The sequence below is a fragment of the Labrus mixtus genome, chromosome 24 (genome assembly GCF_963584025.1).
Source record: "Labrus mixtus chromosome 24, fLabMix1.1, whole genome shotgun sequence".
In the NCBI taxonomy this organism is placed as follows: domain Eukaryota; kingdom Metazoa; phylum Chordata; class Actinopteri; order Labriformes; family Labridae; genus Labrus; species Labrus mixtus.
In genome coordinates, this window is record NC_083635.1 from 12,173,412 (window position 1) to 12,200,186 (window position 26,775).

At 45.4% G+C, this 26,775-nt stretch overlaps 1 protein-coding gene across 1 annotated transcript in view; it reads left to right on the forward strand.

Moving 5' to 3' along the window:
- Positions 1-630: 630 nt before the first annotated feature.
- nlgn4xa (neuroligin 4 X-linked a) overlaps positions 631-26,775 on the forward strand; it is a 76,915-nt gene continuing 50,770 nt past the window's right edge. The window contains exons 1-2 of the mRNA XM_061032142.1: positions 631-975; positions 12,242-12,979. Coding sequence (XP_060888125.1) covers positions 12,529-12,979 — 451 coding nt within the window. The 5' untranslated portion in view covers positions 631-975; positions 12,242-12,528. The remainder of the gene's footprint in view (positions 976-12,241; positions 12,980-26,775) is intronic.

The following is a 26,775-nucleotide window of genomic DNA, read 5'->3' on the forward strand; positions in this document are numbered from 1 at the left end:
AATGCTATTTGGCAGATTCATAAATCTAATATATCGCCGCATATCTGCGATTAAAATTAGCCGATACCGGTAGTCTCTTGAAACGCTGATATCGACTGATATTTCACGCTGCTGTGAGGTGCATGTGTGAACATCCAGGTGAAGTCATCTAGATATTTTCAGGAGTTCATATGTGAAAACTGTTGAAGAAGTTAGACTCCTATAAAAAAAAATGTTGTTATAAAAAAACACAATCAGGGTAATATGGGGGTCAGGGGCCCTCAGCTGATTCCGCCCTGAGGGCCCTGTAGTGGGTTAATCCGGCCCTGTTTCTCATCACATAGATCTCCTTTGCATCAACAGGCATTTCATCCAGAGAAATAGCTGTTGGAAAACGATTTTTCTTACATCAGCTTGGTGTTGTAAAGTATTTCTCACGCTCTGCTCTGAGGAGGACCCTCGGGAGTCCCCGGGGTCCCGGTCGGAGCAGCAGCCGGTGCCAGAGCTGCCACAACACAGCGGCTGGTTAGGGGTGATGGAGAGAATGCGGCAATCCATTGGCTGCAGGCTTAGTAAATTTCAGGCCGTGTAGTCCAATAGAGAGAGAGAGAGTGAGAGAGAGAGAGAGAGAGAGCTCTGCTTGCTCTCTCTAATCTTGTCCTCGGAACACACTCTCTCTATGAGAGCAATTAGATTCAGCAGCGCTCCCGTTGCCTCTGCAATGACTCATTGAAACATCTTCTGCGCTGATAAAGCCGCATCTCTATTCTCCCGCACCACACACACACACACACACTCACGCACGCACACACACGCACACAGGACGTATGGTTGGGCTGCCTTCAGTGCTTCGGGAGTGCTGCGCTTCTGACTTTGGATTTGCGGAGCGGCAGGCTGGACGTGGACTTTATTCTATTTTTTTTTCGTGCGTCGGGTGTTTTGGGCGTCAAGTCGGGACTTACAGAGCGGAGTGAGGCGGTGCAGATCCGGGTTGAGGTGAGTGAGCTGTCGGGCTTTTTCCCTCCGGCAGGAAAACAGACTTTAATGTATAGACCAGCGGCTGATTTCTGTGCGTTTTCCTGCGCTGACCCCCCTCCTCCGTGCTCCTCTGTCTGCTTGTCCGGACGCGTAATCTAAATCTAACACATCCACTGTTTACCTCAGCTGGACCATCGTTTTTTCCTTTAACTATTGCATGAAAAATCTCCTAATTTGGGCTTCATTTTGAGGTTTTTATCTAGAAACCCCGCAGCAGCAGAGGCTCGCTCTTGCGCACTTTCACCAGACTCCAGCTGATCATTTTTAGAGCCTAAATGATGACAGAATGGTGCTAAAAGGCTGCTCCCATTACAGATAGCACTCACCACACCGATTTAAAAGCAGCCCATTGTAAATTCATCTTTTATTCTTTGTGTGAGAATCGTTGCTGGAGCGTTTTTCCTGCGCAGACTGTGACGGTGCTTTATCCAAAACTCGGTGCAACAGCTCGGTTAAGTTTAATGCGACAGGACGGACAGCACGAAGCTTTTTCCTTCGACATGGCAAAGCATTCAAAGCCCATTTCACACCTGCGTTTTGTGCACAACTCGTGTTTGTGTGTGTGTGTGTGAATGAGCTGCAGCTGAGGGAGAAATCTGCCGGCATCTCCAGAACCCCAGACCCCTCTCTGCGCCGCGCGTCTCTTTCCATCCAGCCACAAGATGGTGGTGTGGATATCTGGATGTGGGGTTTTCAGGGAAAGTGGAAAAAAGAGTGGGGGGGAGGTGGAGGGGGGGAGGTGGAGGGGCTGCTGCTGCTGGTGGTGGTGGTGGTGGAGGAGGGCTGAGTGGGGTTTGTGCATGATTCTTTACAGCTACACCGCTGCTAATGCTGTGATTTTCAGCTTGTATTCATGCTGGGTGGCATTCACACTCCCTCTGCAGAGGAGCTGCAGCTTCCCCACAGGCTGCTGCTGTAACATGGGATGACCTTGTGTGTGTGTGTGTGTGTGTGTGTGTGTGTGTGTGTGTGTGTGTGTGTTGTCATGCACACACCTGCTGCAAGATTAAATCATCATGTTCAGAGTGGATTTAAAGAGAATAAGGCTTATGCATGAGGACACAAATGTCTCTCAAATCTGTCGTCATCTTTGCAGAAAAGCTGTGAGGTGTGTGTTTGTGTGCTCGACAAGGCGTAGGTGCAACCTTTTTTTTTGCATTCATAACCTGCTCAGGTGTGCATCTATGTTGCAAAATGCTCCATGAATGGTCATAAATGTGTCTTAAACGAGAGTCATCCTTAAAAACTTGAATATCTCGGATTTAAAGTGCTGTGAATGGCTGCCTTCCTTCGCCATCTTTAGCAGAGAGGGATAAAAAATGGCCATGCAGGTGTAAGATTCACCTCCGAGTGTCTGCAGGAGACGTGACTTGAAGAATATTCCTCCTGAGATCGTTGTGTGATAAAGATTCAGAGAGCAGGACATCTCCAACTTTTATTAATCTTGTAATAACGTTAAAAAAAAAAAAAAAAAAAATACTCAGTCATCCTCTTTCAATCATTCCTCCTCTCCTGAGATGTTGTTCTCCAATTTCCAACAAACTGCACGGGCTCATTCAGGTCATCCAGAGATGAAAAAGTCAAATATCTCCAACATGCACACATCATGCTGAGCAGGCTCGCTAATCCACTCGTGCTGCACGTTCCAAATCATATCAAGGATTCCTGGAACAATAAAAAACAAACAAAAAACAACATGTCAGGGGACAGAAGCAGGAAATTGGTTTTTATTCTTCTGCCTTTAAAAAGATGGACTCTGAGTTTACTTTGAATCTTATTACTTTCACACTGACCCAAATCTTCCCTGCTGCCCTTTGCAGAACGTGCAAGATGATTTAATTGAATGCAGAAAGTTTGAGTCTGCTCCTCTCATTATGTCATCGCTCCCACTGCAGGCCTCCTGTCATGTGTTACATTAACTTATCTATCTGACAGCTCGTGGTTGACATGCAGATGCTGAGCACGCACACACACACACACGCACACATGACTCACAGGTAGATGCAGCTGGAGTTGCGTAACATGTTGTGTTGTCATGATGTGTGACGGTTGTCTTTTATTGTGTGTAAGCAGAGCTCTGAAGGAGGGATTAATGCACAGTGAGACCTTCTGCTGCGTGTGTTTGCTCGAAATGCATGTAGCATTGATAGCATTAGCATTTCTCCTCTGGCCTTGGCCGATGTTGACTAGATTTGGTTTAATTTGTGACTTTGGGAGGATTTTAGACACTGAAGGGTATACATGAACTCAAATCTTTCCTTCCATGTCGAGGAAACCAACTCGTTTTGTAAACCTGTTTCTGTTGTTTTCATTTTTAAAGCCTTAATTGACATCGTAGTTTTTCACGAGCGGGGCTCAACAGGTGGATGCAAAAGTGTTCGAAGTACGGCCGGTTAATGTGAGTAAGATCTTCCCTCCTGCACGTGTGAGAAGAGAAATGAAGAACGTCTCTGCTCATCAGCAGCTAGCACAGACAGAACAAGTTATTAGTAATTAGTAATGTTTAGTTAAATCCTGGTTGTATATATTCTCATTCTTAGTTTTGATATTTTTAGTGTTTATTTACTTTGTATTTAATATTATATTGTGTTTAGATTTGTTAATATTGTGTTTTTTGCTCATATTGTGTGTTTGACAACCTGCTGCTGTAACGCCACAATTTCCCAGTTTGGGATCAATAAAGTCGTTCTATTCTATTCTATGTATTTATGTCGAGCTGAAATAATGCTAAAGTCGTAGTCTAAGTCGTAGCTATAAACGTAGTCGTCATGGGCACAGCTGTGGCTCGGTTGGTAGAGTCGAGGGTTCAATCCCCGGCTCCTGCAGCCACACGTCTCATGTGGCTCCTCTTCATGTTTCTTTGTTGACTGTCATTGACAAACTTTGCTTTTCACAGAAATCATGCATGAGACGAGGCGCGAGTGTCCGATGGGGCCCCCTTAGGGAGGCTCCTACTCCTCGCATCCTCGTTGTAGATAGGATCTACGTGTTGTTTCCTATAGATATCGATCAAACGACGTGCAACACGAGTGAGTTTAACGTGTTTGTACCTTCTGCTCTGATTGGCCGTTCCTCAGAGGCAGGAGAAGCAAACACAGAAGCAGAACAGAAATCAATCTTTGAAAAGAGGATAATGACTCAGATTTTCAAACAGTCGATCCTCTGAGACAGACGTGGCGCTGTGTTCAGTTTGTTCACAGAGAAAGAGACTAAATGTTTGTGTTAGAAGACATTTCTCCCTTTTTTTCCCTTTTTTTTATTTTTGGAGATGAATAAAAGACGTGGAATCAGGTCGATTCTTTGGCACAGGAATCTCACTTTGATCGTTTTAACATTCAGAGAAAATCTAAGTTTGACTTTAGTCCGCTGAGTTTCTCTCCAACATACAAACAAGGTTTGATATCAATAAAACTTCAGGTCGCACTTTAGATTCAGGACGAGAAAACGATCAATGATGAGCAGCTGATTAGCATAAATAACCTCAATATGAAGCACTGTAACTTTTAATCGTGCACGAGTCCCACATTCTCTGAGTGTTCATAACAAAATGCTCCTTTGTGTGCAACATCCTCGTTTTGTCTGAGTTATCGAATGTGACTTTTGCAAACACTTTGAGAACCTTGAATGAGCTGCAGACGCTCCTCTTCAGGTAACTTGTGCATCAAACATCGGCTCCCTCCGTTGTGTGTCTGTCGATAAAACCGCTAAGAGGCCGTCGGTGCATCGATTCTCAGGATGAAGAGTGTGAAAGGAGAAACGCCTCGGGGGGGTTTGAATACTTGTGCAAGACGCTCAAATTGTGAGTGTTCTGCAAAGTAAGAAAGATGAAGACTGGAGCTCAGAGCAAGTCGAAGTTTAAAGCATCCTGACAGAATTTTGGCTTAGGCTGTGGCTCAGTCGGTCGTCTCCTAACTGGAAGGTGACCAGCGTCCTCCCTCAGCGTCCTCATTTAGGTGTTCTAGTTAAATGTGAAGGAACACAAACAACGCCTCATTTCAACCTCCTGCTTTCAGCTTCAAGTGGAAGCCGTTCATGAAAGCAAAGTTTGGGAGATTCTCCCAGCAAACGATGAAATCAAACTGACTGTGTTTGAGTTTATTTCCCTCTCATGATTGATGAAGCACAGACATAAAGAATATTTAACGTCTGAAAGGATGCCGTTCTATAAAGTTTTATGGCTCAGGTAAATCTCATCACGACGCTTCAGAAGCTTCTCTCCCCTGCTCTTCATAACACATGCATCATATACTGGATCCAGTGTGTTTGAGGCTAATTACCATCCGCAGCGGTCCGGAGCGTCCGTGACATTTCATAGAGAGGAGGACCGGGTGCCTGTGACGGGATCATTTCATTATGATTGAAATGCAAATGACAGCGGGCGCCTTCATTGATATTCATAAGACTTATCTCCTTTCATCATTAAGAGAGGGAGAACAACATCCGCAATCTCCCGTGAGCTTGTGCAGAGGAGAGGCAGCGAGCGCGCTCTGCATTCACCCCACGCCGTCTGAAGGACGCTTTGTCATAGAAAAAAAAAAAAGCCCCATTATTACAAACAGCCAACACTGTGTCAATTTATCACATTCACAAGCGCGTAACCTGAGTGAACAATGAGCGGCAATTCAACCTGTGCAGAGCGGGGCGCCTCTGCTTTCAGCCCATTTCTGAGCGGCATGCGTGAGGCGGACACAGACGCTGGTATTCTTCATTTAGTGGTAAATGTCATCATTATATAAGCGCTGTGTTGTGGGTAAACAGCTGGTGACGAACAGCCCGTGTGTGCGCACTCAGACACACGGCAAAAACGATGCAATCAAATCAATGTACACTAAAGAGGCTGCAGAATGTGCCGCCATATTCTCGGTGAGACACTAAAACTGAAATGGAGCTGCACACACTGTTTTCATTTGTACCCGGGCCTATTTTAGAATACTTTGTGTGTAAATTACAACTATTATGGGATTCCCTGCATTCGATTGCTTCAGCCTGCAGACATGAAACAGGCTACAAACGTTACCTTTTGGAAGCAAAGGCAAAAAGTTACTGTAAGTGCTTTCACACCTGCAGAAAACTCCTGAAATACTCCTGATGTTTGCAGGGTGAGCTGCATTTTTTTTGTCTCTTGACAGACTTCAATTGTTATTCTTTGTGTCTGACAACGTTGCAGAAATGATCGACCTTTTTGTTAAAGACTAACATCTTTATTTTCTTCAGCATTCTCGTCAAAGACACCAGACCACATTGATAAAAACAGTCATTTTCCCCCTGCAGAACTTTACAGTTTCTGGTCGCTTGCAGCTTTAATCTGTGAGTTTGAAAGTGTTGCTGTGTGACTTAAATGACTCCAGTCGTTAGTCTGATCCAGCAGAATATGTATGTGACACCACAGACACCCTCAGATCCTGGACGCGGTGGTAGACGAGCCTTTTCTGTGTTCTGTATAATTAAATCACAGTTTTTGTCAATGGGGTCTGGCGGCTTTGAAAACAGTGATGTAGCAGCTTTTTGTGAAGAAAATAAGGATGTTCCCATTTTAACAAAAAGCTCGATCTCTGCAGGGATCCTTCCTGTAATGTTGTCACACACTGAGAATAACAACCTGAGCCTGTCAGGGACAAAAATAACAACTTTAAGTGGAAACACTTTAGTTCCCCCCATAGATTACGCCGCAGAGTCTCAAACTGTTTCCATCTATCGGTCTTCTTCTCTCCAGGTAAAGTTTGGCCCCGTGTCCTTTAACATGCTTCTGTTGTTACACTTAATATCATAGATTGGACCTCAAAGGGTTAAAGGAGTTTAAATATGAACATGTGCGTACATCACGTCTGAGCACAGAGGAGGAGCTACATGTCAGGACTCTGGCTGCGTGATTCTGAACAGGTTGAAGTCTTACATTGTTTGTATCATCGTGCACACGGTGCACACATTTTGTGATATGAAGGAGCGTAGTTTTGAGATGTTCTTTAAATAATAAAATGTCGTTCTGGTATTTGGACGTATGACGGTCAGAGATCCCTGTTCTGCTCGCTCTATTTCAATTTATGGACTCGTCATTATTCCTTACATTTGACAACTTTTGAGCCAGAAAAATAAATATTGAAAGGATTTAGAGTTTATCCCTCATGATTATATTCTTGGCAACAGAGCTGGATGACCAACTGGCCAAAGTGGGCATCGTCCCCGGACCCCCGGGGGACAGAAAGGCTCCCGATCCATCCCGCTGTTAGTTTGTGGTAATTAAATTAAAAGCATGTGAAGTTTACTTCCTAAAAAGCACAAAATGAACTGAAATGAGGAAGAGAGGGCCTAAAGCAGAAAGCAGTACCATGCATGCAGAGTTTGTTTTAGTGCTTCAGTTTGCACCAATTAAAACTTGATAAACTCAATAATAACTTAATATAACATGAGCTTTTGGTGTGGCTGCACAGAACAGGCTGTTTCTGTGTCTGTACCTTTAAATATGTAAATGAGCTGTGTCTGACCACGCCCCCTCTCTGGAAGGGCTTGGGTGTACTCGGGCTTTCTCGCTCCATGTCCTATTGTTTACGGTGAGAAGGCAGACTCAGAGGGCAGAACAAACACCTAGCTGTGGGAGTGTCACCCACCTGGGGGAGGGGCTACTGCCCTTTGTGATGTCACAAAGGGAAAATCTCCAAAACGAGCAGTTTGAGCACACATTTTCTGAAAAGTGGAGCAGGCAGAAGACTGAGAGGATGGACTTTTCTCATCATTGGGGGGTTTGTAGACAGAGTATTGAAACATGTTAGAGTTAGAGGAACATGATGAAGAGGATTTTACAGAATATGTGACCTTTAAAAATCTACAAAGCTGAATTGAATCATTTCCAAAGATCTAAAATGTGACTAATGCAGCGTCACGTCTTAAGTAAAAACCTTTTAAGAAGATCTGAGTGAGATGTGACCAGGTAGAGAGACTTTTTGACAAACGTGCATCGTGATGGAGTTATTCCAGCCTCCTCCTGAGCGAGCGTTTGGAGCGAGCGTGACCTCAGCATGACTTCAAATATCGCAGACTCTTAATTGAGTGGAGCTTCACGATGCTGAGGCGGAGACGAATGGATGAAATAGTCTTTTTGAAATGTCAGCAGCGCGTGTCTGTCCACTCTGTGATATGACTTCGCAGTCAGCTTGATCAATACGTGGACGTGCTCGGTCCCACAGCTGCTGACACTTTGTGGAGACGCTCCATTAAGAGCGCGGCGATCTGTGACGCGGTGGACTCGCAGCGTGTTTGTCTGAGTTCCTTCACACAAACGGCTTTTATGAAGAATACGGCTGGAAGCTGGAGGCGATGCGTTTACTGTTTAATGTGAGGAAGGTGCTCAGAGTCCACCGAGACAGAAAGAATAGAAACTGCTGCATGCTTCTGCTGGAGGAGTTTGTAAATGAATCACTCAGGAGGTCTAATAAGAGAGTGAGATTGATTTAAATGTGCAGAGAATGTTGCATGTGACATCCTGAAATCATCTCTTTTCAGTTTTATTTTCTGATACTGTGAGGTTGGAGGAAGTTTGCGTCTGCAGACGGAGCATCCCCTCTGCGCGGTATCTGTCAAAACTTTAAAATTTGATCTTCAGGAACACCTCTCCTCCTGCAGACTGCGTGCACACGCTCTGCCGGATGTCAGCAGCAGTCGATTCCAGATTTAAGCAACCTTTAAATGTGTTTACTTCTGGTGCAAAAAGTATGAACGAAAAACACATCCCACTGAGATCTGTTCCTCCTCTGCAGATTTACTTTGCAAAGACAAATCGATGTAAATGAAAGAGTGTGTGTGTGTCGTGTTTGCTTGTGTTGGAGTGTAAACTAAGCCTGAGAAACATGAGCTCAAGTATAGATTTCAGTGTCATGACTTACACAAAGAGTCCTGCAGCATCGGAGTGACATCTGAGCTGTTTATAGTCGACAGAGGGCCACACAGCTATATGTGCATGCTGATTTACACAAACATTTGCACAAAAAGTCGGATTATTTGATTATAAACGAAACCTCGAGCATGCAGGCCCCTCCCCCTCCCAGTTCGATTGACAGCTGCAGGGTGAGTCACATGAGCCGAAGTTTGAGACGCTGTTTTCCTCCGTATAAAACTTTTCTCCTCTCGTGAAATAACTCTCTCTCTTCACATTGCCGGCTCCACATCCTTGTTAGTGTAGCAGAAAATATAAGACATGTTTTCCTCCATTTTCTGGCAGTTGTCACTGATTGTTACCTTGGAAACGGAGAGGATGCCTCGGGGCATGATGGGAAACTTTTCCGGCTAAAAGGGTCGGTTTATATATGAAAAAAGGAAAAGAATATAAGTTTATAAGAACCCTGGCTAGTTATTGAGTTCTGCATTTCATCGTGTTTGTCAGTGTGCTCTCTCTACAGCTCCATACGTTCCTTCTTAATATTTAATATTGCAGCTTTCACAGTAAATAGTTTGAGTAAAAAAGAAAGCCTCAGCTCACCGCTGGAGTTTTTTATGAAATGTTACTCAAACGGGGGGGATTCTGCATTACTTTGGGACTATTTTCTGTGGCGGATGAATCCATTGTAGGTGTGTTTGTGGCAGCAGGACGGTCGGTGTGTGTGAGATGGTTCGATGGACGATTTTGGACAAACAGTGGAGCTCCATATCAGACTGCAGGAAACACAAACAAAAGAGATGCTAACTGGCTTACCTGTCACAGCACCACCTTTCATTCATGACACAGCTGTAGAGACCGTTTAAATACTCGAGTACCAGATTTTCAAGTAACAGTTTCCACGTCGTGTAGTACGACGGCATTCTCTGCCACTCTAGTCAATGCTACTATTTTCACATCAAGCGCCAAAACCGCGGTGCTGATGGAACGCAGCGCACACGGACTACGGGAAAATTGTGGGTGAGAGCCACTTTGAGGGCAAAGGTCATCCTGCAAGACCCTCTGCACCGTCCTCATGCAGAGTCGAGGTTCACTTTTATAAGGAGGACCAAATCAGACAGATAGCTTCAGAAATATGACCAATCAGCTGTGGGCTTTGTTGCCATGACACTGGCAACAAGACATGCAAATCTTGTAAAGGACAGAAACACAAATATCTCAGAGAGTCTGAAGTCAGAACAAACACACAACAGAGAGAGAGAGAGAGCGAGAGAGAGAGAGAGAGAAAAGGAAGGCACCAGAGTAGTAGACGGAGGGAGTGAAGAGAGACGCTGAATCTCCTGGAGGATGAAGACCCACATCCAAACATCTGGAATGTGGCAGCGACAGTCAGGAGAGGGAGACGAGACGGGTCCTGGGACGGCAGATGGTCCTGAACGGAGAAACAGAGGAGAGAGCAACGAGGAGAAAGTAGGAAGAGAGAGAGAGAGAGAGAGAGAGAGAGAGAGAGAGAGAGAGGCGCGCACACATCTGTGAGTGTGGGATCAAAACAAACAGTGGAGGTTTACTCTCACAGACAGAGCCCAGCTGCTCTTCTGCAGGATCGACTCCAGCGCCAGAGCTCATCGCTGACATCTTATGTTTATATAAGAGGGACAAAGAAAGGAGCAATATCGTCTGTTCCTGCAGGGGGCGCTGGAGTCCCATCGGTGGCGGTCTCCATGCTGGAAATGCTGTCTCAGTCTGACGACAGGCTGAGAGCTGGAGCTGAGGCGGGTTTTAAGACTCCTGACAAACCGTTACACCGCGCCCACCTTTAGGTCACATTTCGGTCTCTCTCACACTTACTGTAGAATAACAATCGGAGCCTTTCTGGGACTTTTAGAGAGAAATAATTAGCCGTCAAAGAGCTAATAACATCCGTTTCTCGGCGGTGAGCTTCAACAATTCAAAAACATTTTGTACCTCTCAGTCATTCAAACCCTAAACGCCTGAAAAGACTTCACAGGTTTTAGAAGAAACCACAAGCAGATTCTCTGCCTCGTCTGAGTCGATGTGTTCGCAGGCTGACACGCCGCCATGACAGCTCCTCAGTAACCGCCCCGGATCCTCTCGGTTCTGTTTCATTAATCCCAGTTGAAAGAGTGTTCAGTTTAAAAATCCTGCACGCAGAGATTGGCGTGTGCTTTGACTCTATTAGCAGAGCTGCTCTCATTTATTCATGCGGCCTTTTCATTTATATTTGATATCAGAAAGGAGTCAGTGGCGGTCAGCGCGAGACTGAATAATTGATTCAGGCAGACTTTGAGTGGCAGGCGCTGTTATTTGACCGAGAGGGTAGTTAATCAACAGTTTTGTGATTGGAGCGGGGGGCCCTGGGATTTTTCTTCAACCAAAAAACACTTAATTTATAAAGAAATGTCTAATTTAAAGCATGTCTTTAGAAAACGGGGTAATGGAATGAGACCGGATCTCCAACAGGTTATTGAATTATAACTCGCATGCATGTCATCTACTTTTGATGAAAATGTTCATGAGATCAGATTTCTGAGTGAGCAGGCTTTGTGAAATCCACTCAGAGAGGAGATTTAAATACGATTATTAACCTCTCCCTTTGACGAGTTTCTGCCAGTACATGTAGTTGTATAAACATTCAGTCGTCATGAAGAGAGAAATGAGCTCTAGAGACCCAAACTGTTTTTGTACCAGGATGTAAACATGTTTATTTCTGCTGTAAAGTTAGACATTTTAACATAGAGCTCTATGGGGACTGACTCACTGCAGGAGACAGACTCTAGTGGACACTGGAGGAACTGCAGCTGTAAAGTTAGACATTTTAACATAGAGCTCTATGGGGACTGACTCACTGCAGGAGACAGACTCTAGTGGACACTGGAGGAACTGCAGCTGTAAAGTTGGACATTTTAACATAGAGCTCTATGGGGACTGACTCACTGCAGGAGACAGACTCTAGTGGACACTGGAGGAACTGCAGCTGTAAAGTTAGACATTTTAACATAGAGCTCTATGGGGACTGACTCACTGCAGGAGACAGACTCTAGTGGACACTGGAGGAACTGCAGCTGTAAAGTTGGACATTTTAACATAGAGCTCTATGGGGACTGACTCACTGCAGGAGACAGACTCTAGTGGACACTGGAGGAACTGCAGCTGTAAAGTTGGACATTTTAACATAGAGCTCTATGGGGACTGACTCACTGCAGGAGACAGACTCTAGTGGACACTGGAGGAACTGCAGTTTTTGGCGCTTGTAACAGTGGGTGTATTGTTCAATCCTGCAGGTTGCTGCGTTGCTAAATAAGTAACTGACTGTTGTTTTTTTTGTCTTTCTTGCAGGATATTGGATCAAGCTGGAGCTCAGGTAACCAATCAGAGTCCTAGGCTTTCTCCTTCTCTGGACGGGGGGAGTCGTACAGCGGCTGCAGATCTCCAAGCAGGCTCTCATGATGGGGAGCACTGAGAAAGCTGCTCTTATTGGCTGGAGCTCTTTGGTTCAGCTCGCAGCCTGAGGAGGAACAGGAAGTATCTTGGTGGAGGGGCAGGGGGGGGGGGCGCGCCAAAGGACGACCCGAGGGTGGACCGTAACCACGACCTGCCAGGCTCAGGCTCAGCACCGCGGGAGCATGTCAGCGTCCGGAGTCTCTTCATGGATGTGTCGCTCCACGGCCGGGGTCAACCCCCTGCTGTTGGTGGGGCTAGCGTCCATTTTTGCGGCCGCTGCTCAGACCCAGCAGCACCCCGTCGTCACCACTAATTACGGGAAATTGCGAGGAGTGAAGGTTACGTTACCCAACGAGATCCTTGGACCGGTGGAGCAGTATTTGGGGATCCCGTACGCACTCGCCCCTATAGGGGAGCGGAGATTCCAGGCGCCGGAGCCGCCCATGTCCTGGCCGGGAATCAGGAATGCTACTCAGTTTGCTCCGGTTTGTCCTCAGTTCTTAGAGGACCGCTTTTTACTCAACGATATGCTGCCGGTGTGGTTCACGGCTAACTTGGATACAGTGGTTACCTACGTGCAGGAGCAGAGCGAGGACTGCCTTTACCTGAACATCTACGTCCCCACAGAGGACGGTAAGTCCACCGATACGTCCTCTTCCTGTCCTCTTCCTGTCTGTCCACGGCTTGTTTCCTGTTGTATCTTCTGGTTAATCTCTGATCGAGTATTGTTGCTTGAAGATGCACAAAGTGATTTTTGTTTTGCTTCCCACTAACGCTATAATTCATCTACATTTGAACCCAAGTTAACTCCTCAACCACCTGCTCATACCTGCAGATAAACTGTCTTTATCCATTAATTATTTCAAGGGGCTTCCCTCACTCAGAGTCCTGCAGCTGTTTTAAAGATGGAGCGGAAACAGAAACAGGACAGATTTAACCATTTATACCAGCGGTGTCCAAACTTTTTTCCTTGAGGGCCAAAATAGTCGTGTTAGAATCGCTTGCGGGCCACAGGTTTTGTTTTTTAAAATATAGTTTTAAAAATAGTAAGGCTTTGTAGATCAGAATCAAAAGGCTCGCTAAAGAAAACCTTTAATAAAAGGAAATCAAATATTTAGATTTCTTTGTTCTACTTTATTTGTTTTGTTCTCAGAATCAAGCCTGTAACGTGGTTCATGTTTCTAGAAAAGCTTTCTTCATTTAGCTCAGGTCATTAAATGGTTAAACAACAGTCCGCTTGTTTGCAAAAACTTTGCATATGTTTTTTTTTCATCGTTTACAAAAAAATGTGGAAAATAGTAAAAAAACAACAACATGTTACTGAACATTTTCTATTTTAGGAATATTGTTCAGCTCTTGTTAACATGAAAAAGAAAAATAAGATAATGTGCCGATCTTAATCGAGGCCTCGGGACAAAATCTTCTGATTCTTCATTTGAAGTCACGGGGCGCAAAAAATCCCCTCGAGGGCCGCAAATGGCCCTCGGACTGCACTTTGGACACCCTTGGTTTATGCAAACTGTTATTGAGAATCATCTGAACAGAAAGTTCACAAATCAAACGGCTCCTCATTAGACTCTTCTCCTCTGTCGCCCCCTGGTGGTGGAACAAACTACCAAACTCCATGTGATCTGCAGAGTCCCTCTGCACCTTTAAGAAAAAGCTAAAGACCCAGCTCTTTGTGAACAGTTGATTGTTGTAGTTGCTGCTGTGGACGAGTACAGAATGTTTATGTCCAGTCTGTGTTGAGCATGGTTAGGGTTACGGTCGTGCTGCTGTGGGTTTGCACAGAAACTTTCCGACTTGTGATGAAGAGCAGGTTACAATATCTGTAAGACACACAAGGAGACTAAATCTTTCAAGGCAGAGGTAGAAGTAGAAGTTGTTGTGCAGCAAACGAAGGCAGGAGCATCTCAGAGAGTGTTTTAAAGGTTCTGCCCTCCTTTTGAGCATCCTGTTCCGTCTGCTGATGGACACTTACAGGATGCACCACATATGTACTGTAAACATTCACCTTTTTATTCTGCTGCCCAGGGCTCTAAATTAGCTTTACAGCTAACTCCCGCTTAGTGGGTGTATTCTTCATGACCACACCTAAAAGAAAATCGACAAACTGATGGATAGGAGGCGGAGGGGGTCACCTTGGCTTCGCCTCAGGGTCTTTATTATGACAGTGATTGCATTCTTCTGCTTTTGGTAAGCTAATCAGTCCTAATTTAGGTTTGAAGATAGGCGTGAAATGCTGCAGAGTCACATGAGGCATGTTGTTTTTGAGTGGCAGCTGTCACATTTTCCAAAAGGTTTGATTTTCACACTGACTGGCTGCTGTTGAAATCATGAATTCAGCGCGTTGACACTTAAAATGAAAAGCTCTACGATGACGTTTTCGGCTTGTGGTTTCTTTTCTCGTCTCGATATGAAGACAAAGGAGTTGATGTCCCCTTCAGGAAGGTCAGGGTCATGTTTTACAGTAGAGGACCAGGTTAATGAAGCTCACATCTACTGAATCAGAAAGTCGCACATTCTCTCTTTAACTTGAATTTAAATGGCGTCCTTTCTTCTCAGGGCGTTTCCTGCCAGTTCAGCTGTTTCTACGCTTCTTTAGAGGCAAAGAAAGAGATATGTGTTTCCTTTAAGTGATTCAAAAATGATTTTCTACATGATTGAGATCCTTTATTTGTACAAGCTTGTAAAATCTTTTTTACCCCTGGTTAGTGTTTCGTATTCCAACAGGCCGTCTCATGACCTTGATGAGTAAAGATTTATTATTTTCTGTCTTTTAAAATCCCCCGCAGTCTAATCAGTTTAAATACGTCCCAAAGAGAGAATGGGAGCTTCTTAAAGTGCCGAGAGCCGCTTTGAGCTGCGACTGATAAGAGTTCAGCGTGAGATGGAAACAAAAGAGAAGCTCCAGATGTAAAAGTCTGCGTCGCTCTGAAAAAAAGAAGTGTGTTTCGACAGAAGACGGAGTGTCTGCAGGTCAGAGGGGAAGCACATTAACATGAGTGTGCGTGTGTGTGTGTGTGTGTGTGTGTGTGTGAGATCTCTGACAGCTCAGCTCTATATTTAGTCTGAGCTCCTCCGTACAGGGCAGATTAAAAAGTGCAGGAGGAGGATAATCTCACAATCCTGTGTCGGTGCATGGTCGGAGGCTTTTCTCAAATCTTTTATTGTAAAAAAAAAAAAGAAGAAGTTATTGTACTCGGTTTAGAGGTGAGCCAATAAATCTGCACACCTGTATGTGGAATAAAGTCTGCTTTTGTGCATGTCTGATAAAGTGGGAGATGCAGTGGACGTCTTTACTCACCCCGGTCTGTGCAGGTTTTAGTACATCTCATAACCTCTCTCCATTTTTCAGAAGCATCTCCAATGTTGATCCTAGTTTGAGCCCGCTTCCATCGCTGCAACACCTTAGGGTTAAACCTGATAACTGCTCTCATATCTGGGAAACCGAGGGCGTCCAAAACGGTGCCATCAAACATTCTGTGTAGTAAGAGAGTTTGGTGACACTTTTAATTCTGCAAGAGGGGAATAAATAGGTTGCAACACATCTTTCAGAGCAACTCATTGATGAACCATCAGCGTTGCAACGGTCAAGAAAGACTCAGATTGAATTGATAAACTCTGATGGGCCGTCTCATGTCCACGTCTGTAACAGAAGAAAGAGATCTCGTTGTGAAATGTAAAGCAGTCAAACTAGCAGCCTTGTTCGTGCAGGTTTCGAGGCAGTAAAGGAGCTTTATCTTCTGCAGCAGCTGCAAAGACTGACAAGGTTTGATTGCAGCTCTACAGAAAATACATCATAATGAGGACGGTTTCTTCTGGAGGGGCTATTTTGAAACAGGAAGACAAAAGCACTCTGCCTCTTCTGTGTTTTTAATTGTGGACATCTCTCACACCAGTTGTGTTTTAATGCCCTGCACTCATTCTGAATGTGAGAGCGTGTTCAGTATTAAAGCCGTTCCCTCCGCACGCACCGCCACCGGCTTCATGTTCCAGCAGCAGCCGTGATTTATTCCGAGCCTAAAAAAAGAGGAACATTTCTCAGCGTCCTGAGCAGAGCTGGAGCACGCCGCTCCTTAAATTAAAACAGTCTTTGCAGCACTTTATAAGGCGAAGATAAAACGAGGTAAACTGAGGGAGAAGAAAATGGCTTTAAGTCTGCATTTTCCGAGCCGCTGCAGCGCCACTGTATTTACTTACATCTCGATGCCAACACATCGAGTGATTATGTAATTTGTAAAGTGTAGAGTCAGCACTTTACTTAGAGCCCGTAGCCCAAAATCTGTGCAACACTCAGCCACAGCCTCCCTGCAGCTCTCAGAGAAGTCGAACCAACCCTGAGAGGAATATTTTTTTTATACTTTTCAAGGTTTTATTGCTGTGAAAAATGAAGTTATTAAAGCAACAATCTGTAACTTCTCCTCCTTCAAACAGTCATTTCAAAGTCGATCTAATAGAACAAAAACCTCCAACAGGGAGAATATATCATTCATCTCATGTCCACAGAGTGCCCAGGTCGCCTGTTTTCAGCACTATGTAACTTTGGCAGCAGTCTCTGTGGTGTTTGATACAACAGCTGAGGAGAAGAGGAAGAGGAGTGAGAGAGAGTGAGCGAGTGAGAATTAGGAATAAGAAGGCTTTCAGGTCCCTTGCTGTGGTTGTGTAGAAGCTGTGTGGATAGTTGCATACGGGTAAATGTTTCACCTTTTCCATTTCTGAGACTCAATTCAGGCAAAGAGACTCTTAAGTCGTGACTTGTGCACGATCCTCTCTGCACAAAATGTCACCAAAACCTGAAGTTTCCCTCCGGCTCCGGGTGACTCACGTTCAGAGGCTTTAGAAAAATGAATCAATCGGAGGCCTTCTTGGCAGAAATAAACGCTGCCACCTTCTTATAATCGGACTCCTTTTTTGGCTTTCAGTCTGTGTTTTCCTGCGCGGCGGCTGATGACGTTCAGACGCAGGGTGGAGGAAATGACTCGAGGCCGGGTCACGACGTGGCAGAGGAGAGACGGAGAAGTGATGTCTATGTCTGTGTCGCTCAGATAAGACAGCAGTGAGGATGTGACGTTTGGAGGCTATAATGTTGAGACATGCAGCGCTCGGTTAACATCAGGCTGTTTGTGAAGGAAAGACAGGAAATCACACAAACAGTGAGCGATACAGATCAACATGGAGACACTCTTTACTTCACCTTATATTTAGGAGTGGGTTTGTTTTTTTGTGATCGCTGTCTTTCAAATCACATCTCTAGGGCGCCGGTAGCCTCGTGGTCGGTGCACCACGTGTGGAGGCTGTGGCCTCACAGCGAGGAGCTTCCTGGTTTGAATCCCGGTCTGACAGGAGTCTCTCCTCTCGAGCGCTGACATTGAACTCATCTTCATGTTTCCTGTTGATTCAGTCTTGCTTGTAAGTCGTGTTTATTCCCTGTGTGTGTGTTTGTGTGTGTGTGTGTGTGTGTGTGTGTGTGTGAGCAGCCGGAGCAGATGTGTGTGTTCACGCTCGGCCAGGTTACAGCCACATGGCACCGGCGTGTGTTTGTGCAGCTTGCTCTCTCGGTGAGCGGCCGGGTTGTGCAAACAGAGGCGCTCTGCTGCCACATTAGCCGCCTGCTGAGAGCGATTCAGCTCCGTTTTACTGATCACAGAAAACGTCACGCAGTCAGAAGAGCACAATGACACCAGCGCGGGAGACGTGGCGAGCAGTGAGAGCGCCATTGGACAGCACGCACGAGCAGCCACGTTAAAAAAAAATCACATTTAGATCATGTGGTGTCACATTTAGATGTCATATCATCTGTGTGCAGCAGTAATCAGATCAGATGATATCTCCCGTTTTAAAGACGCACTCCATGGATTTGTTAGAGCACGATACCATAAACGTTTTCTCTGAGCTCAATGTTTCATAATGTTACACAGTTCACAGATTTTATTCTTCAAAACACACAGAGAGAGTTCATCTAAAGAGGAACGGTTCAATAGATGATGACGTTACAGCCTGTTTACCTGCTGCAGACGTTACAGTCTGTTTACCTGCTGCAGACGTTACAGCCTGTTTACCTGCTGCAGACGTTACAGTCTGTTTACCTGCTGCAGACGTTACAGCCTGTTTACCTGCTGCAGACGTTACAGCCTGTTTACCTGCTGCAGACGTTACAGTCTGTTTACCTGCTGCAGACGTTACAGCCTGTTTACCTGCTGTAGACGTTACAGCCTGTTTACCTGCTGCAGACGTTACAGTCTGTTTACCTGCTGCAGACGTTACAGCCTGTTTACCTGCTGTAGACGTTACAGTCTGTTTACCTGCAGACGTTACAGCCTGTTTACCTGCTGCAGACGTTACAGCCTGTTTACCTGCTGCAGACGTTACAGCCTGTTTACCTGCTGTAGACGTTACAGTCTGTTTACCTGCAGACGTTACAGTCTGTTTACCTGCTGCAGACGTTACAGTCTGTTTACCTGCAGACGTTACAGTCTGTTTACCCGCTGCAGACGTTACAGTCTGTTTACCCGCTGCAGACGTTACAGTCTGTTTACCCGCTGCAGACGTTACAGTCTGTTTACCTGCAGACGTTACAGTCTGTTTACCTGCAGACGTTACAGTCTGTTTACCTGCTGTAGACGTTACAGTCTGTTTACCTGCAGACGTTACAGTCTGTTTACCTGCTGCAGACGTTACAGTCTGTTTACCCGCTGCAGACGTTACAGTCTGTTTACCCGCTGCAGACGTTACAGTCTGTTTACCTGCTGCAGACGTTACAGTCTGTTTACCTGCTGTAGACGTTACAGTCTGTTTACCTGCAGACGTTACAGTCTGTTTACCTACAGACGTTACAGTCTGTTTACCTGCTGCAGACGTTACAGCCTGTTTACCTGCAGATGTTACAGTCTGTTTACCTGCAGACGTTACAGTCTGTTTACCTGCTGCAGACGTTACAGTCTGTTTACCTGCTGCAGACGTTACAGCCTGTTTACCTGCAGACGTTACAGTCTGTTTACCTGCTACAGACGTTACAGCCTGTTTACCTGCAGACGTTACAGTCTGTTTACCTACAGACGTTACAGTCTGTTTACCTGCTGCAGACGTTACAGCCTGTTTACCTGCAGATGTTACAGTCTGTTTACCTGCTGCAGACGTTACAGCCTGTTTACCTGCTGCAGACTATACAGTCTGTTTACCTGCAGATGTTACAGTCTGTTTACCTGCTACAGACGTTACAGCCTGTTTACCTGCAGACGTTACAGTCTGTTTACCTGCAGACGTTACAGTCTGTTTACCTGCAGACGTTACAGCCTGTTTACCTGCTGCAGACGTTACAGTCTGTTTACCTGCTGCAGACGTTACAGTCTGTTTACCTGCAGACGTTACAGTCTGTTTACCTGCTGCAGACGTTACAGTCTGTTTACCTGCAGACGTTATAGTCTGTTTACCCGCTGCAGACGTTACAGTCTGTTTACCTGCAGACGTTACAGCCTGTTTACCTGCTGCAGACGATACAGCCTGTTTACCTGCTGCAGACGATACAGTCTGTTTACCTGCTGCAGGCGTTACAGTCTGTTTACCTGCAGACGTTACAGCCTGTTTACCTGCTGCAGACGATACAGCCTGTTTACCTGCAGACGTTACAGTCTGTTTACCTGCAGACGTTACAGTCTGTTTACCTGCAGACGTTACAGCCTGTTTACCTGCAGACGTTACAGTCTGTTTACCTGCTGCAGGCGTTACAGTCTGTTTACCCACTGCAGACGTTACAGCCTGTTTACCCGCTGCAGACGTTACAGTCTGTTTACCTGCTGCAGACGTTACAGTCTGTTTACCTGCAGACGTTACAGCCTGTTTACCTGCTGCAGACGATACAGTCTGTTTACCTGCTGCAGACGTTACAGTCTGTTTACCTGCAGACGTTACAGTCTGTTTACCTGCTGCAGACGTTACAGCCTGTTTACCTGCAGACGTTACAGTCTGTTTACCCACTGCAGACGTTACAGCCTGTTTACCTGCTGCAGACGTTACAGCCTGTTTACCTGCAGACGTTACAGTCTGTTTACCCGCTGCAGACGTTACAGTCTGTTTACCTGCTGCAGACGTCAAAGTCTGTTTACCTGCAGACGTTACAGTCTATTTACCCGCTGCAGACGTTACAGTCTGTTTACCTGCAGACGTTACAGTCTGTTTACCTGCAGACGTTACAGTCTGTTTACCTGCTGCAGACGTTACAGTCTGTTTACCTGCTGCAGACGTTACAGTCTGTTTACCTGCAGACGTTACAGTCTGTTTACCTGCAGACGTCACAGTCTGTTTACCTGCAGACGTTACAGTCTGTTTACCTGCAGACGTCAAAGTCTGTTTACCTGCAGACGTTACAGTCTGTTTACCCGCTGCAGATGTTACAGTCTGTTTACCTGCAGACGTTACAGTCTGTTTACCTGCAGACGTTACAGTCTGTTTACCTGCTGCAGACGTTACAGCCTGTTTTCCTGCTGCAGACGTTACAGTCTGTTTACCTGCTGCAGGCGTTACAGTCTGTTTACCTGCTGCAGGCGTTACAGTCTGTTTACCTGCTGCAGGCGTTACAGCCTGTTTACCCGCTGCAGACGTTACAGTCTGTTTACCTGCAGACGTTATAGCCTGTTTACCCGCTGCAGACGTTACAGTCTGTTTACCCGCTGCAGACGTTACAGCCTGTTTACCCGCTGCAGACGTTACAGCCTGTTTACCCGCTGCAGACGTTACAGCCTGTTTACCTGCTGCAGACGTTACAGTCTGTTTAATCTGTTTTATATTTTCTTCTAAAGCATGAAGCAGAGTCTGATCTCCCGTCACGCTCTCAGGTTAGGAGCTCACGCTGCAGCCCCTCTTTGTCCAGCAGGTGACTTAAATCTGACAGGATGGAGACCGAATGAGCCGCGAGCTGCCAGTCAAAGTGAGCAACAGTGAATAATGAGGTTTATCTCTTGTGGTGGGGGGTCCAGCTGTGGTGTGACAGCCTGCAGGATGATGCTCTGAGTCCGTCTCTCACAAGAGTTCAGGATTAGGAGTGACTTATGGGGACCCCGTGTGTAGCTGAGTGGTTCTCAAGAGTGGCAGATTTTTTCTGAGGGAGGGGTTGGACTGTGGAAATAAAGCTGACTCGTTCTGTATCACGTGCATTTCTGCAGGCTTTGGCTGTAAACACGACTAAACCGTCATCTGCATGCAACTCCGTCTCTCAGCTCTGAAGCTGCAGCTCTGACTGTAAACAAAGGCAATGCATGTAACAGGAAGTGTCAGATATATGTCCTGTATGACTACACTGGAAGCTTGCTGTCGCTCCCAGAGGCTCAATAGTCGACAGGTGTTTATGTGATCAGCAACCAACACAAACATTTCAACCTCTGTACTCAACACTAACATAGGGAGCTTCAAGTTAAGACTGGAATCTACACCTTTAAATTTTAGTGAAATGAATATCCGCTGGATCTGCAGATGGATTTTAGCATGCAGTCTTTGTTTGTCTTGATTGGTCATTACATGCCTTACAATCGTCACCTCTCCATGCCTGATCAGATGCTTCAGTCTGCACAGTAAAACATCACATTAGAGCTGTTTTACCAAACTTTGCTTTTTTTTTTTAGTCCCTTCCAGGCTTCTGTAGTTGCTCCTCAAACACTCGTCACCCTCCGCAGCCTGTTCAGCTTCAGTATGAATCTGTTCCTCTTATATTTCCTCCACAGCAGCCCAAACTCTTTCATGCATTCTGAACTCTTTTTGAATTTCTTTTTTTCTTTTTTTTTTCAATGTCTCCCCCTTATTCTACTTTTCTCCTCAACACCATGCAGGGCCTCACAGAGCACAAGGCACTGATTTCTTCAGTAATGATGGTGGCGGAGATGAAGGTATTTTTCTTCTTTCTTTCTCCTCTTTTCTTTTTTTTTTTTGACCGCCAAGCCTGACGTTAGTGCATGACAGCAAACCTGCAGACCCTTTTCTTTTTTTTAAATCAGTTTCTTTTGACTCCCCTGAAAGTGCATCTGAGGGCACTCCTCTCAGCTCTGTCTTTTTTTTTTTCTACGAGCTTCTTTTCTTTTTGGAGCCGATGTGAATCAGGAGGAGCTTTTGAAACAGGAAGTGAACTCCTTCACTCACCTGCAGTTTCCACTCAGATCTGATCTGAATTCAGCTCTGCATGATATTCCCCCTTCGTCTGATGATTAACATTTAAAAAATGCTCCTCTCTTCCCTTTCAACGTTTCTCTTTTCTTTCCGCTCTCCTCCCATCGCTCGGTGAAGCATGAGCACTAACCCGTGTTGTTTTGACAGTGCAAATTTGTTCATCAGTGACTCAGAAAATCTAAATCTGCCACTTTTTTTCCCCCCTCTCCTCTATTAACAACTGGTTTCTCTGCATGATAATAACCACACTGTAACTTCTATTTGTCCTCACTGTGTCGGGGACTAACAGATGACTGGAGGTGAAAAATATCCATGGGAGACATTTGAGTTAAAGGGCACCATTTGTCTTCTTGTAGGGGGGGGGGGGAGCAGTGACATTTGTGGATCACATTATTATGGGCAGTCGTTCAGGTTTTACGGCTGTTGCTGCAGAGAGTGATATTTGACATAATCCTCGACGAACGTATTTAAACATGAAGGAGGATTAAACACACAGATCTGTGTTTAGATACTTCTTTTTAGTTTGGACTGCAGGGTTTCTTCTTCATTATACTAAAATAGTTTATAGTAAACAATAAGGGCCACTGAGTATCCTGGTGGTTAAGTTGAGCGCTCCCTGTGCAGAGAAAAAAGCAAGGAAAAGTTTAGCTTGAAGATTCTCTTAAACTGAAGTGTAAATATCATCGGTGTGTAAATCATTGATGCTGCGATGGAAATAGAAACTCTAAAAAGGCAGACCGCGAGTTGTGCAGGAGTGTTTGTGAAACTCCTCTTGAGCTTCATTTTGCATATCGTCGCTGCATTATTAAATATAACTGCACAGCATCATCACGTTATCAGGACTGAGCTTCATGATGTCACAGGAGTCTGCAGCTGTATCGAGCTGCTTCCGGCATATTTTGCAGAAGGTATTAAAAACGTGCAGCAGCTGAAATATAAAAAGCAGCATGTTTAAAAAAAAAATTGCAGCACGTGAAATATATCTTGTAGTCCCTGAAAAATGTTTTGTTTTAGTGTTTCATAAAAATATTTTTTCATGTTTTTCGCAATCATGAAACATTTGCACAGTTGACCTTCAGGGCCACCGTACAATGCATTTATGGGTGGATGGATGTTAAGTTGGTTTATCTGCATCACGTTGGAGAGCGGGAGGACAGCAGAGCTGAGAGGCTGGATGGAGCGTCACAGAACAGAGGAGCTGGTGTGTTTTTATTGTGATGTTGTTCCTTATGAGTCATGTTCTTCTTTAATGGAGAAATCTGTTGTTTGATGATTTGAATAACTTTGTGACAGACACAGACAAAAAAGAAGAAGAACAATCCTTTTGTTCAAAGCTGACAAAACTGCAAAGAGCTTTGGTGAAGGCCAAAAATAGAGCAAACAGAAAACAAGGAAGACAGTGGTTTGAGAGAATCTGGAAGATGGAGGAGGGTTTAGGTGGATTTAGATTGACCCCAGTGTCATATCTGAAGTGTTGTTGTCCTGGTCTAATGATGAAAGGTCAGCCGGTACAGATGGTGGGATTTCTTCTGCTGATACTTTTGATGTGGATTATCAATCAGGGTTGATGGTGAATATTGTCATATTGTCCTTTCAGTAAGTGCTGGAAAAGCTGATTCAGGGCAGCAGGGCCTACATGTCCCAGGATGCATTGCAGCTTGCCTGCGTTTCTTCAGCCAGGTGGAAAAAATTCAGCTGAATATCAGTGAAAACGTGGAAATATCTCCTCCTCTAGAGCATCCCCTGCACTTGTGTGTTTTGACATTTTAACTGAAGACATTTCAGACATGTTTGATTTGTGGGATTTCAGATTCATTTGTGGGTCAAACTCCTACAGTTCCCATAATGCAACACAACTGCATCATTAAACCATCGTGGCTACCTTGTTCTCAGACTTGACAAAGCCTCCTACAAAGCCACAGATTATTCCGGAACTGTTTGTATAAACTGAATGGTTCAATCCATGTGTAGGAAAACGATGTTTACGTGTGGAGTTGGTGGAGTTCTTCTTTAATCCGACGGCTTAGCGGTTTGTGTGTAGCGGCTCCTTCTGTCCACATGTCCCAGTGTCCTTAAATCAACCCCAACGTACTCGCAATGTATGTGTGCAGGGATAAAATCTTTGAGTCAGAGTGGTTGAATAAAAACTCTCAAGTGAAGATTATATTTATGGAAGCTGCTTCACATCAAATCACCTCTAATGGGATTTTTCTCTTTTTCTTAAAGGTCACATATTCTGTAAAATCCACTTCCCCATGTTTCTCTAAAACTAATATGTGTCTCTACTCTGTCTACAAACCCCCCAATGATGAGAAAAGTCCATCCTCTCCGTCTTCTGCCTGCTCCACTTTTCAGAAAATGTGTGCTCAAACGGGCCGTTTGGAGATTTTCCCTTCATGACATCACAAAGGGCAGTAGCCCCTCCCCCAGGTGGGTGACACTCCCACAGCTAGGTGTTTGTTCTGCCCTCTGAGTCTGCCTTCTCACCGTAAACAATAGGACATGGAGCAAGAAAGCACCGAGTACACCCGAGCCCTTCCAGAGAGGGGGCGTGGTCAGACACAACTCATTTACATATTTAAAGGTACAGACACAGAAACAGCCTGTTCTGAGCAGGGCTGAAATAGAGGGGTTTATAGACATGATCAAATACAGGATCAGAGTGGATTTAGAAGAAGATTTATTTATTAATAATAATAAAGATTTATTATTTAAACTGGTTGAAGAGGAGGAGGATATGAGGTCTTTAAGGTAGCGTTTTACTTCATTTTCTCAAAGCATGAATTTCCTTCAGGTGTTCTCGACACTGAAAAGGAAACATCATGATTTATTTTAATTGATTTGATTCGCAGCAAATGCAGCATCATCTTAAGGAGGAGCTATTCTGTTGTTAAAATTGATTAAAACTCACCATCTGCCCTGCAGCTGGTGCAGGAGAAAAAAAAAAGACATAATCCAGCTGAAAAAGCAGAAGGAAAGAGAAAAATACCTCCACAGATGTTTCAGGCGACGTTTATGTGTAATACAGAGAATAGATTCTGATGATTTAGCACACTGTGAAGTGGATTTCTAGATGCTGAAAGGTTCTTGATAAAGGGCGTCTTCAGGCTTCACCTCTGCTCGCCGAGGTTTCAGGAGGATCGATGCACCCTGACTGTGTGAACATCTGCAGTGGCGATGAATTACCCAGAGTGGATCCCCCGCGGTTCCACCTTCACCTCGGTGCTGCTGCAGAGCTGACGCCTCGCTCTCCCGCTCGCTCGCTCACTCACACGTCCCCGCTGCTGGATGTTTGATCTGTAGCGTTAAACGAGCTTTTCTCACACATGCTGCTCGCCTTAAGTTATAATTATCAAATTATGTCCCTGAAGAAGAAGAAGTGTTAAGGGCTTTATTAGAAAAACTCAAACGTACTCCTCCTGTGGAGAGAGCGACAGTGCAGGGGTCATTATGGTGGGTTAAAATAGCGTCTCAGCGTCCTGTGTCGGTGGTTGTTTAGCGTCTCCTGACAGCTCTGGCTCTCTGCGGCTCTCCTGAGACGAGGCAGCCTGTGTTTAGTTGGCATGTCAGAGGAACTGTAATAAACAGGAAGTCAGTCGCTGCCTGAGCAAAGCATGCTGGGACAGACGGCTGGTGATGGCAGTCATAGGCGAGCGGCCGCGCACTTCCTTTTTCGCCTCCATTAACCGCCGTTTGTGTTCATCGCAGTAATGGCAGAAAGCGTTGGAAAATTCATACAGAGCCCATCGAACAAGCTCCCTCTCCCCCCCATCCCCCCCCCAAACATCACCCCCCTCCCCTCCCCTCCCTTCGCCTGCCTCACCCGTATAAAGATGAGTAATGTGTGCAGCGCCGTGCAGCCAGTGGAGGAATATATTATCCCTCCTGCCCGGGTGGCAGTGATGAATGTCCCGGACGAACTTGCTGCACAGTCACCCGGGGAAGTTCGGCGAGCCCGAGAGAGCACGACGAGCGAGAGACACTCAGACTAAAAAAGAGAGAGAGAGAGAGAGAGAGGGGGGGGAGGGAGGGAGGGAGGGGGGGGAGCACTTGAAGCAGTTTGATTCCTTTAAAGTTTTTAAGTGCACTTCATGCTGACAGGACGGGGACACGGCGCCCTGAGACCACCCTCTTCTTCCTCGCAATAAAGCATTAAATCTGCAGGGCGTCTTTCCTAGTGAGCAGCCCCCCCCCCCCTCCCCCGCTCCCCCGCTGCTCTACAGGAAAGGGGACGGGCGGCAGCAGTCAATTAGCCTGTTTGTGTGATGGAGAGC